The sequence below is a fragment of the Scyliorhinus canicula genome, chromosome 7 (genome assembly GCF_902713615.1).
Source record: "Scyliorhinus canicula chromosome 7, sScyCan1.1, whole genome shotgun sequence".
NCBI classification, from domain to species: domain Eukaryota; kingdom Metazoa; phylum Chordata; class Chondrichthyes; order Carcharhiniformes; family Scyliorhinidae; genus Scyliorhinus; species Scyliorhinus canicula.
The window spans coordinates 131,985,717-131,999,627 of NC_052152.1; the positions used below are offsets into that span (position 1 = coordinate 131,985,717).

The 13,911-nt window shown below is 47.9% G+C and overlaps 1 protein-coding gene across 1 annotated transcript in view; it reads left to right on the forward strand.

The window, feature by feature from the left end:
* Window positions 1-7,223, forward strand: part of apcdd1l (adenomatosis polyposis coli down-regulated 1-like) — a 53,777-nt gene extending 46,554 nt beyond the window's left edge. The window contains exons 3-4 of the mRNA XM_038802352.1: window positions 2,771-3,290; window positions 6,256-7,223. Of these exons, the coding sequence (XP_038658280.1) occupies window positions 2,771-3,290; window positions 6,256-7,023 (1,288 nt within the window). The 3' untranslated portion in view covers window positions 7,024-7,223. The remainder of the gene's footprint in view (window positions 1-2,770; window positions 3,291-6,255) is intronic.
* The last annotated feature ends 6,688 nt before the right edge of the window (window positions 7,224-13,911 follow it).

The window sequence follows — 13,911 nt, forward strand, 5'->3', positions numbered from 1 at the left end:
GCAGCGGTTCAAAAAGACAGCTCACCACAACCTTGTAAAGAGCAATTAGAGATGGGCAATTAATGCTGGCCGAGCCAGCAATGCCAACATCCTGTCAAAGGTTTTTGAAAAGGATTACATAAAGCAATTTAGGACAGTGATCAATGCCTAAAGGATTGTGAGACTGTGGAAAGCACTGACGGAATTGGTGGCTAAAGCATATGAACTTTTAAGAATGCGTGAGAAAGTTGTTTGATCAGAAGATCATCAGAAACAGGAGCAGGAGTAGGCCATTCGGCCAATTGAGCCTGTTCTCCCATTAAATGAAATAGGTGATTTGGCGGCAGCCTTAAATCCACTTTCTGTCTGTCCTCCATAACTCTTGATTCTCTAGCAGGTCAAAACTGTCTAACTCAGCCTTGAATATATGCAATGGACCAGACTCCACCAAATGTTGGGGAAGAGAAATTCAAAGAATGTCCATCCTCTGTCTGAAGAAATGTATCCTCCCTTCCATCTTAAATGGGAGACCTCTTGTTCTGAAACTATCTTCTGTACTTCTTGATTTCCCCACATGGAGAGACATCCTCCCAGCATCCACCCTGTCAAGTTCCCTCAGATTCTGATGTTTCAATAAGATCACCACTCATTCTTCCGAAACCCCAATGAATACAGGCCCAACCTGTCCAAAGTTTCCTCTTAAGGCAAACCCTTCATAAGACCATAAGACATAGGAGCAGAATTAGGCCACTCGGCCTATCGAGTCTGCTCCGCCATTCAATGATGGCTGATATTTTCTCATCCCCATTCTCCTGCCTTGTCTGATCCCCTTATTAATCAAGAACCTATCTATATCTGTCTTAAAGACACTCAGTGATTTGGCCTCCACAGCCTTCAGCGGCAAAGAGTTCCACAGATTCACCACCCTCTGGCTGAAGAAATTCCTCCTCATTTCTGTTTTAAAGGATCGTCCCTTTAGTCTGAGATTGTGTCCTCTGGTTCTAGTTTCTCCTACAAATGGAAACATCCTCTCCACATCCACTGTATACCAGGCCTCGCAGTATCCTATAAGTTTCAATGAGATCCCCCCTCTTTTTAAACTCACAGAATCACAGAATTTACAGTGCGGAAGGAGGCCATTCGTCCCATCAAGTTTCCACCGGCCCTTGGAAAGAGCACCTACCTAAGCCCACACCTCCACCCTATCCCCACACTTCCACCCTATCCCTGTAACCCCACTTTAGCTTTTGTGGACACTAAGGACAAATTAGCATAGCCAATCCACTAACCCCTGCACATCTAGGAAACCGGAGCATCCGGAGGAAACACACGCAGACCCGGGGAGAACGTGCAGACAGTGACCCAAGCCGGGAATCGAACCTGGGGCCCTGGAACTGTGAAGCCATTGTGCTATCCATTATGCTACCGTGCTGCCCAACGAGTACAGACCCAGAGTCCTCAACCGTTCCTCATACAAGTTCTTCATTCCAGGGATCATTCTTTTGAACTTCCTCTGGACCCTTTCCAAGGCCAGCACATCCTTCCTTAGATATGGGGCCCAAAACTTCAATGACCAGATCCTTATACAGCTTCAGAAGTACGTCCCTGGTCTTGTATTCTAGCCCTCTTGACATGAATGATAACATTGCATTTGTTTTCTTAACTGCCGACTGAACCTGCACATTAAGAGAATCATGAACAATGACTCCCAAGTCCCTTTGTGCTTCTGGTTTCCTAAGCATTTCCCCATTTAGAAAATAGTCTATGCCTAAATTCCTCCTTCCAAAGTGCAAAACCTCACACTTTTCCACATTGTATTCCATCTGCCACTTCATTGCCCACTCTTTCATCCCAGGAATCAGCCTAGTGAACCTTCTCTGAACTGCTTCCAATGCAGCGATATGTCTCTTTACATAAAGAGGGCACAGCATTCGAGGTGCAGTCTCACTAAAGCCCTGTAACAAGACTTCCCGACTTTCGTATACTCCATCTCACCTTGCAATAATGGAAAAGGGAAGAAAGGGAGAGAGGGAGAAAAGGTGGGATCCAAATAACTGATCAAGTGAAGAATAAGTGCCAATACCGATGAGTTGGGACAAACTGTAATATCTGTAATTCCAAGAATTACTTTCCAGCAATCATTGGGTTGAGGAACATGAGGAACTGGCCAGTTGGAAATTAAGAGACACCTGATAGGTCAGTATAGAGCAACATAGGGAGCTATGTCTTAACTAATGGTTCCTGGTGGCTAGTCAAACATAATGGCTACATGGGAATAAAGATGCACCTCCTCTAATAACCATGCCGTATTTAACAATAACAACTTGCATTTATATAACACCATTCATGTAAGACATCCCAAGGCACAGAATTGTCAGAAACCTTTGACACAAAGCTGTGTACGGAGATACTAAAACAGAAAAGAGGCAAGTTTTAAAGAGCAGTTTAACGGCGAGAATGATGGTGAGGTGAAGACGTTGAGGGAAGAAATTCCAGAGCTTACAGCCCAGGCAGCTGAAGGCACAGCCACCAATACTGTGGCAATGGAAATCTGGGGGGGCATAAGAGATCAGAGTTGGAAAAGCACCAAGATCGCGGAGGGTTATAGAGCCAGAGGAGATTACAATCAGAGATAGCGGGGTGTCAATCCATGGAGCTAATGTAAAACAAGAATGAGAATTTTAAAACTGAGTGGTTGTTGGGCTGAGGGCCAGCATAGATTCTCAAGCACAGGGACACTGGTGTGAATTTGGGCAAAGGTTTGTGATTCTTTGTGAACTCCTTCTGCCAGGTGTGAGGTGCGTCCTGGGCCTGAATTCATCACTAGATCCTACATGTTCTACCTGAACGGGACGTTTAAGGCCTACCAGTTCTATTATACTGACCATCAATGCACGAGGCCTGCCTATACCCTGGTGATCAAAGGGAAGATCCGTCTGCGCCAGGCCTCCTGGGTCACTCGCGGAGCCACAGAGGCCAACTACCGCCTGCAGCAAGTGGCCATAGCCTTCCACAGTGGGCAGGCAATGGCGGCCATCTTGGACAGGATGAACCACTCGTGCGCCGGATTCAACCACCTCAGGATAGCCTGGTCGCCGGGAAAAACCTATGAGATCCTGAATGCCAGGACCAACCACGACTGCACAGCTGGACTCGGGTTTGCGATGCACGAGCTCAACCTCGTGCGGGTGGAGGAACGGACCCACCAACAGATGGTGAAGGAGCTCTTCCTGGGAGACATTCATACAAACTGGGCTCAGAGAACCCATTATCGACCTACTGGTTATCAATGCCCCCTGCAGGCTGCTTTGGTAAGTGTGCGGGTGTCCATTACATTTCAACATCGTGAAATTGCATGAGATTCTATGAGACCATTCTCATAGCATCACTACAGTGCAGAAGGAGGCCATTTGGCCCATAGAGTCTGCACTGATCCTCTAAAAGAGTACCCTACCTATGCCCATACCTCCCTGGAACCCCACCCATCCTTTTGTGGGCACCAAGGGCCAATTTAACAAGGCCAATCCACCTAATCTGCACATCTTTGGGCTGTGGGAGGAAACCGGAGCACCCGGAGGAAACCCGCGCAGACACGGGGAGAATGTATGAACTCCACAGGGACAGTCACCCACAAGACCGGAATCGAACCCGGGTCCCCGCCACTATGCAGCAGCAGTGCTAACCACTGTGCTATCGTGCCACCCACTCCCTCATGTATTTATCCAATTTCCTCCTAAATGCATCAATTCTGTTTGCTTAATGACTCCATGAGTTAGTGAGTGCCACATTCTAATCACCCTTCAAGTAAAGACATTTATCGGCGACTATTTTGTATTTATTGCCCCAAATTTTGGAGCCCTCTCCCCCCTAATTGGAAACAGCTTCTGTACATTCACCCCATCAAACTTTGTCATAATTTTCCTAATTAGAGGGAAGAACCTCAATCTCAATCTTTTCCCAGATGAGGTCCATCCAGATCTTCCACCATCCTGCTGGTTGCATGATACAACCATAATGCCGTTGTTGACTAATTGTTCTCAGTTATGAGGGAATGAAAACGCCCAGTGGTAGAAATTTTGCCATGTGCCATGTGATCACCACAACTGCTTGGGTTGGCTTAGTGTATCTAACAATGTACATGTCTCAACCGGCTGAATTTGTAACCAAACCAAAATGGACGAAAGGTGATATCAGGAGTGTCGAACCCTTGGTCAAAGAGGTGGACCTTAAGGAGTGTCTTAAAAGTGAAGGGAAAGTCGGAGAGGTTCAGGGAGTGAGCTGTGACTGTTGAATCATTGTGGACTTGATACAAACTGGGAAGAGCAATAACTGAGGATTAATCCAGCTCGTAACTGTGCAGGGTTCTTCTGGGTAAAGACTATTAGAGCTCCCCTTTTCTAAGTTATTGCCCCATTACAAACAGCTCCTGCAACTAATCTCCTAGCATACCGTGCCAGTTTGCTGGATTCTCTGAGACGAGTAGTCAGTGGAGACGATGTGAGGTGAATGCAAACATAAAACACGGAGTTGAGGGGAAATAGAAAACCTTTCCTGGAGCAATGTGGTGATGACATGGGTTACTCCATTCACACCACCTTTGGTGCCCATGCCTCATCAGCCTAGGCCCCAAGCCTGGGAGTTCCCAAAACCTCTCCATCTCTCTCCTCCTTTAAGACATTCCTTCAAGCCTGACCAGGCTTTTAGTAACTAGTCCTCATTCCTCAGTATTAACTCTGGTCACTCTCCTTATTTTTGTCTGATTAAACAAAGCGAAGGCCTGTGGGAACCTTGGCTACAGCTGCTGACACTGACGTTTACTCTGGCCGTGTGTTTGGATTGTTCTCAAACTGCTGAATGACTCGTGACAATAAGCGATTTTCATTTTTCAACAGATAATTAAGTATATGGGAAGAAAAGGGAATAAAAGAAAATACATAATAGGGCAACACACGGTATATAATGTAACTACATAAGCACTGGCATCGGATGAAGCATACAGGGTGTAGTGTTAATGAGATCAGTTCACAAGAGGGTCATTTAGGAGTCTGGTAATAGCGGGGAAGAAGCTGTTTTTGAGTCTGTTCGTGCGTGTTCTCAGACTTCTGTATCTGCTGTCCGATGCAAGAAGATGGGGTCAATATAGAGGGTACTTACCCCCTCCAGGATCTTGCATAGTTTTTAATGCATAGAAACTGGCCATTCAACCCAACTGGTCAATGCTGGCATTTATGCTCCTCCTAGCCTTTCTCTTTTAACTATCATCTTAATCCTCTATTCCCGTTTCCCTCACGTGCTTGTCTAACCTTTACGGAAATGCGTCTATGTTATTCATCTCAACTAATCTCTGTTGTACAAGGTTGCACCATCTAAGCACTCTCTGTGTAAATAAGCTGTTCCAGAACTCATCTAATGGTTTCACTACATGAAAATGAAATGAAAATCGCTTATTGTCACGAGTAGGCTTCAATGAAGTTACTGTGAAAAGCCCCTAGTCGCCACATTCCGGCGCCTGTCCGGGGAGGCTGTTACGGGAATCGAACCGTGCTGCTGGCCTGCTTGGTCTGCTTTAAAAGCCAGCGATTTAGCTGAGTGAGCTAAACCAGCCCATTGTAAAGGTCTTTAATGGGTGGCAGTGGTTAGCACGGCTACCTCACAACACAAGGGCCTCAGGTGACTGTCTGAGTTTGCACGTTCTACCTGTGTCTGCGTAGGTTTCCTCCGGTTTCCCCCCACAGTCCAAAGATGTGCAGGTTTGGTGGATTAGCCATGATAAATGGCATCCCCGCCACCCCCCCCCCCCCCCCCCCCATGTGCCCACACACCCCCACACCCACCCCCAATTCGTCCAGTAGTTAAAAAAAATATATATATAGAGTACCCAATATTTTTTTTCCAATTCAGGGGCAATTTAGCGTGGCCAATCCACCTATCTCACACATCTTTGGGTTGTGGGAGTGAGACCCACACAGACACGGGAAGAACATGCAAATTCCACATGGACAGTGACTCGGGGCCAAGATCGAACCCGGGTCCTCGGCACCGTGAGGCAGCAGTGCTAACCACTGTGCCGCCACAATCCGTCCTGTAGTTATGGCCTTATCAACCAGCATTGTTCCATTTAATGATTTGTGTTCTAATTTCTCCTCAGAGTGAGCACAAACAATTCTTCCCATGAATGACCAGGTGAACTCTGACCAACTGCAGATGCTCAGAGTGGTTTTGCTGTTTATTCTGCTCATGTTTGCTGATGGAGATTCTCCTCTTTCTGCTCCACAGCATCACGTGCACCCGTGTGTGGCCTGCGGGATCATCTACCGGGCAGATGAGCACCATCCGCCGACCCTGCCCGCCCAACAGGAGGTCGTCGCCCGCCTGGGCGGGCAGTGGGCAAGCCGGTTGTGCGAGGGGCGCCCTGCTGTCCTCTTCCTCACCAGGTATTTTGTGTTTCACGACAGCAGCCACACCTGGGAGGGTCACTACACCCACTACTCTGACCCAGCCTGCAGGAGACCCACGTTCCTGGTCCGTGCCTGGGGTGACTACAGCAAGGGTAGTTCCTCCACCCAGGTAAGGGGAGGCACCGACTTCACATTCACAGCACGGCGGGCGTGGGTGACGCCTTTGGACGTGACCATGACCTTGCTGTTGAACGTCTCTACCGAAGGATCCTGCGGGATGGCTGCCCCTTGGTTGCTGGGGCAGGAGCAGGAGGTCAGCTCCACCAATGGCTGCCTGGCACTGGGCATCCAGCTCCCTCACACTGAGTACGAACTGGTCAGGATCGAAGTAGACTCGGCCAATCGCCGCCTGTTGTTCCTCGGCGAGCGGCCCACGGACGGAACAAGTCCCAACACTCCAGGCAAACGGGCCACCTCTCACCAGACTCCACTCCTTCAGTGCTCCATGGAGACTGTAGGGTTCGCCATGCAAGTGAGGCGACACCAGGACAGAGTGACTGGGAACTATGGAGCAATGACATGGGAAAACCGCTGGGTGGTGGGACTCGGGTTACTGTTGGCGTTCACAGAGTTGTTCCTGAACTAAACTAACACCGATTGCTGAAACGATGCAAGGACTCTTTCCAGGTGGCCATTGCAGGCAGAATATTTCTCTGCTCTTCATCCCACAGCAAGCAAACATCACACTATTTGTGAAATGATCCATTTTCAGCTCAATTTTTGTTAAAACTGAGAATAAATAGTATTAAATTGATGCAGGCACTCACCTGCATCATTATACGCCTATTGATTTTCTCATTTGTGAGGATCTAGTCCAGTTAAGCTGATGCCAGGTCCACATTGCAGGACTGTGTTAAATATTAATAAGTGAGATGATCTGAGATTAAAATACATCTGATTTGATTCCTAACAACGGGACCAGTAACCCTCTATAAAAATGGGGCTGAAATGAGGAATTTGAGACTGTGAGGATTGCAATGTAATGGTTTCACTTTTCGTATTTACATTGATGCTGAAACACACTGGGTCACAGGGAAACACCGGGACATCAACATACAACACCACGTACCAACATACAACACCACGTACCAACATACAACACCACGTACCAACATACAACACCACGTACCAACATACAACACCACACACCAGCATAGTAACACCATGCACCAACATAGGTGTTGTAATATGGATTCTTTTAGATGTCTGAATAATGAGATCTTGAGACTTATATGTTTAAATGTGAACTGTTTATTGTTTGCCTTCAGCTATTTACAGATCCCAGGTTCCTGATATGCATGAAGTTGCTGCCATGTAGGTAGGCTGCTTCCAGAGTGTGCTCTCTGAGTCTGTTACCAGGTGACTCAGGACATCATACCGTGGGCGATGCTATTCCCCGGTCCTACATTGGCCCTTCCTCTGCGAAGCACCTTTATATTACAATGGCATGCAGAAACATAACACTTCATCTCCAAAGAAAACTCCCGTACAATGAAGTATTACCATACAATCTTTCCCTGCTCCCCCACTCCAAGCTTTTACAAATTCAGATGGTCTTGTTACTTAATAGTTCTTCCACATCTTAGTCTGTCATGTTGCGAGGAATGATAATTGTACTCTGTGTTTCTGCTACTTGGTTATCCCCAGTTGCTTTGATTTTTGTGTTCCTCAGAGCTGCATTTCTCTTTGATCTTTTTAAAATGTATTTTATTACAACATGAATCAAAACAGGTTGCAGCGAATAAATACCCTGGGAAACATACTTCCCAACAATCAACTATACAGTCTGTACAGATTTTTCCCCTTTTTCACCCCCCCTCCCCCACGATGAACACCCCCTCAAATGCAATCACAAACATCCCCCACCTTTCCTCAAACCCCCCTGAAGAGCCCCTCCGGGTCCACTCCCTCCTCCACTATCCTGGCTAAGACCGTGAACACTGCCACCCAGAATCTTCCCAATTTTTTGCAACTCCAAAACATGTGCGCGTGATTCACACCTCTCACACTCATCTGTTACCCCCTGAAAGAATCCACTCATTCTCACCTGAGTCACATGCAACCTGTGCACCGCCTTAAACTGTATCCGACTCATCCTTGAACAAGAGGAGGTCCCGTTTACCCTCAGCAGTGCCTCACTCCATACTCCCCAATTGATCTCTCCTCCCAACTTTGCTTCCCATGTCTCCTTGATCTTCACCACCCGCTCACCTCCCTCCCCCAGCCACTTGTATATGTCCCCAGTCGCTTCAGCAGGGTGTATCCCGGCAACTTAGGGAACCCCCTCCAGTCCTTTCGCGCAAAGTCCAGAACCTGCAGATACCTGAACTCACTCCACCCCGGCAGCTCTAATCTCTCCTTTAGCTCCTCCAGACTGGCGAATCCTGCTTCCAAATACAGATCCCTCAACTTGACCAGCCCCACTTCCCTCCACCTGTATACACTATCTACCCACTCCCCGGCTCAAACCCATGATTCTCACACAGCGGCGTTAGCACCGACATCCTTTCCACCCTAAAATGCCCCCTCAACTGATTCCATATCTTCACCGTAGACTGCACCACTGGGCTCCCTGAATACCTCCTCGGAGCCATTGGCAATGCTGCCATCACCATAGCCCTCAAACTAGACCCCTTATAAGATTCCTCCTCCATTCTAACCCACTCTACCCCTTCTCCTTCCCACCACTGCCGCAACGTATCCACATTCGCCATCCAATAATAATGAAACAAGTTTGGCAATGCCAACGCCCCCTGCTGCCTCTGCCTCTGTAGCAGGATCCTCCCCACCCTCAGCACCTTCCCCGCCCATACAAAGTCAGAAATGATTGTGTCCACTTTCCGAAAAAAAGGCCTTTGGTATAAAGATCGGGAGAGTCTGAAAGATAAACAAGAACCTCGGCAGAATATTAATTTTCACCACTTGGACCCTCCCCGCCAGCGTTAAGTGCAGTGTATCCCACCTCTTAAGATCCTCCCTGGCCTCCTCCACCAGCTTTGTTAAGTTCCACTTATGGAGCCCCCTATGGATTCCCTCGCTACCTGAGTCCCCAAATACATAAACCTATCCCTCGCTACCGTAAATATCATCCCCTCTAAATTAGCCCGCTGTGCCAGTTCATTCACCGGGAATACCTCACTTTTCCCTACATTCGGCTTGTACTCCGAAAACCCTCCAAACCTCCCCAACAGGCCCATAAACCTTTCCATACTCTCCAACGGATCCGAAACAGACAGCAAGAGATCATCGGCATAGAACAACACCCAAAGCTCCTTCTGTCCCCAGATAATCCCCCACCACTCTGCTGATCCCCAGAGAGCCATCGGCAATGGCTCTCCGGCCAGCACACACAGCAATGGCGACTACGGGCACCCCAGCCTCGTACCACTGTGTAAGTCAAAGCCTTGTGAGCTCATATCATTTGCCCTCATCCTCACCCTTGATGCCACATACAGCAACTGCACCCGTGCCACAAATCTTGGCCCAAACCCAAACCTTCCCAAAACTTCGAACAAGTACCGCCACTCCACCCAATCAAATGCCTTCTCAGCATCCATAGACACCACCACCTGCGGTACCAGAGCCCCCAACGGATTCATCACCACATTCAACGGCCGTCCTATATTACTCGCGAGCTGCTTGCCCATCACGAAGCCTGTTTGATCTTCTGCAACCACCCCCGGGACACAATCCTCCATCCTCCCCGCCAACAACTTAGCCAATACTTTGACATCCATGTTCAATAGTGATGTTGGACTATGCGACCCACATTCCACCGGATCCTTCCCTTTTTTTGGGATTAGTGTGATTACTGCTTGCGCCATCGTTTCCTGCAACTCCTCTTTCTCCAGTGCTTCATTAAACGCCCCCAACAGGTGTGCTTCCAGGTCCACCGCAAATTCTTCATAAAATTCTGCCGGGTACCCATCCGGCCCAGGGGCATTCCCCGACCTCATATCCCGGATACTATCCAGCACCTCCCTGAGCCCCAGAGGCTCCTCCAACGCCTGCCTCTTTGCTTCCTCCGTCTAGGGAAATTCGAGCTTGTCCAGAAACCACCCCATGTCCCCCTCCTCTCCTCCTGGGTCTGCCTCATAGAGTCCCTGGTAATACTCTCTTAATTCCTCATTTATCTTCCCTGGCTCTGACACCACATCCCAGCCCCAGTCTGTATCTTCAATATTTCCCTGGACGCAGCCTGCCTCCGCAGTTGGTGCGCCAGCTTGCAGCTCTCCTTCTCCCCATAATCATATTGCACCCCTCTTGCCCTACGCAGTTGCCTTACCGCCCTCCCTGTTGTCAGCCTGTCGAACTGCCCCTGCAACATTTTCCTCCTCGCCAATCCCTCCACGGTGGACACCCTCGAATATTCCCTGTCCACCTCCACTATCTCACTCATGAGCTGGTCATGTTCCGCCCTCCTTTCCTTATCCGCATGAGCCTTAAAGAAAATAATTCAATTCCCCCCCTCCGGACCACTGCCTTCAGTGCTTCCCAAAAAATGCCCGCCAACACCTCCCCATTCTGATTGAACTCCACATAATCCCTAATCGCCAACCGCACCTTATCACAAAAACCTCCATCCACCAACAACCCCGAGTCAAACCTGTACCCCGGCCTCTGCTCTCATCCCGTACTGAACCGAATATCCAGCCAGTGGGGCGCATGGTCCGAGATAACTATCCCCACATACTCTGCCCCCTCCACCCCAACCAAAATCTCCCGACTCACTGCAAAGTAATCAATCCTCTAATACACTTTATAGACATGTGAACAGAAGGAATATTCCCTTCCCCCTGGGTTCTGAAAGCGCCATGGATCCCCCATAACCATCCTCTCCATAAACACCCCCCCCCAGCTCCCTTGCCATTTGTACCCTACCCATCAACCTGGGCCTCGATCTATCCACCCTCGGCTCCAGGACACAGTTAAAATCTCTTCCCATGATCAATTGGTACGTGACCAAATCCGGGATTGCTGCCAGCAACCCCCTCATAAAACCCACATCATCCCAATTTGGGGCACATTTACCAACACTACCGGTGCCCCTTCCAATACCCCACTCACAATCACATATCTCCCACCCGGATCCCTCACCTCCTTCGCACTCACAAATCCCATTTTGTTGCTCATTAAAATCATCACTCCCCTCAATTTCGAATCAAACCCTGAGTGAAAAACCTGCCCGACCCACCCCTTCCTTAACCTAACCTGGTCCTTCACACAGAGGTGCATCTCCTGCAGAAAGGCAACTTCCGCTTTCAAGGTCCTGAGGTGCGCGAACACCCGTGACCTCAGTCCCCGTACATTCCACGTTACCAGCCTTTACGATGGCTTACGCCTCCAATCCCCTCTACCATCTGTCATCTTCCCCACTTAACTACTGCCCCTTTAATTCCACCCTATACCTAGCCCATCCCACATGGCCCCTTTCTCCGCCCATGACCATGTCATCTCTCTGCCCTTGCCACGTCGCAACAAGCATTTCTCTTTGTTAACAACTTAACAATGTCAGAGATCAGAGGGATGTCCAAGGTAGGTTCTTTACCCAGAGAGTAGTGGGGGCATGGAATGCACTGCCTGTGGAAGTAGTTGAGTCAGAATCATTAGGGACCTTCAAGCGGCTATTGGATAGGTACATGGATTACGGTAGAATGATGGGGTGTAGATTAATTTGTTCTTAATCTCGGACAAAAGTTCGGCACAACATCGTGGGCTGAAGGGCCTGTTCTGTGCTGTATTCTTCTATGTTCTATGTTCTAATACTTTTTTTGGACGCTGTTGATTTGTCCCATTCCTGCCGAGGGGAATGTGCACTCCTCTAATTCCTAAAGTGGACTTGAATTTTCCTTTTCGATGGAATCCGCCATGGTTCCACTGGATGTTTACGTTTTCCAGTTGGAACCTTTATTTTCATTTGTTTCACAATCCCCAGTTAAATATTTGTTTATTATTTTACTTTCAATTTCTTTTGATGAATCTTTTCAATCAGCTCAAAGTTTCCCAGCACATCTGAGACATCCAGTTCCCCAACCAGTGCCTTGTTCTTCAGTGTCGGATTTATCGTTTCTGATCTTTTTTTTCTATCTTTTCTTTCTCTGTGTGCAGCTGGGAATGCTCAGCAGCTTTCTCTTTCAAGTCTCTTTCTTTCCATTCAACTGCTTCTGTCGTGTTATACACCCTGGGGTAACACGGGCTGCAACACAATGCAGATAAACGATAAAGCATACACCAGTTACCAGTGGAAAGAGGCAGAGTGCTGATGCTTCATGTGTTTTATAGTTGGAAGCCCCCCCTCTGGTGTTCTGTCTGGTGATTGGTTGTATTCTGTTCTGTCTGTTGATTGGCTCATCTGGGTGTCTGTCACTGCCTGTTTTTACCTCATGATGTGCATGGGGGCATATTATGACAGTTTCTTGTGCTCTTCAGTCTCTTTCTTGTATCTTTCTGCATCCTCCTGGAATATGGAAATTGCTGAGCACCTGCTCTGCCAACTGGTTCTTCAACTTGTTCAGAGTGACATTAAACCCATTCCCCTTCTCTTCGGAATTTTCCAGAAGAATAAACTTTGACCTGTAGAGTGCGAAGGTTTTCAACGGGTTTTCCTTTTCTTCATGAAGCTTCTTTACTTCAGCAAAGTCTCCTCGCTGTTCTTCTGCTGTTTAAGATAATCTTTGCTTCTTCATGTTGCTGAATCTTGAAGGACAATCAGTATTCTTTCGACTGTTTATTTTCTTGTTGACCTCTTTCCAGCACACTCTGGGTTTCAATGCATCGTCATATTGACTCAGCTTGAATCTTGTGCTTCAAATCTTCCAGTTCAGCTCTGATGGGAATGTGTTCCTGTGGAACAGCTTCAATTACCTTTTGCATGTTTTGCCTGTTTTGAGTTACGTCAGATATCGTTCCTTCATTCACAGCCAATCTTCCCCACTTAACTACTGCCCCTTTAATTCCACCCTATACCTAGCCCATCCCACATGGCCCCTTTCTCCGCCCATGACCATGTCATCTCTCTGCCCTTGCCACGTCGCAACAAGCATTTCTCTTTGTTAACAACTTAACAATGTCAGAGATCAGAGGGATGTCCAAGGTAGGTTCTTTACCCAGAGAGTAGTGGGGGCATGGAATGCACTGCCTGTGGAAGTAGTTGAGTCAGAATCATTAGGGACCTTCAAGCGGCTATTGGATAGGTACATGGATTACGGTAGAATGATGGGGTGTAGATTAATTTGTTCTTAATCTCGGACAAAAGTTCGGCACAACATCGTGGGCTGAAGGGCCTGTTCTGTGCTGTATTCTTCTATGTTCTATGTTCTAATACTTTTTTTGGACGCTGTTGATTTGTCCCATTCCTGCCGAGGGGAATGTGCACTCCTCTAATTCCTAAAGTGGACTTGAATTTTCCTTTTCGATGGAATCCGCCATGGTTCCACTGGATGTTTACGTTTTCCAGTTGGAACCTTTATTTTCA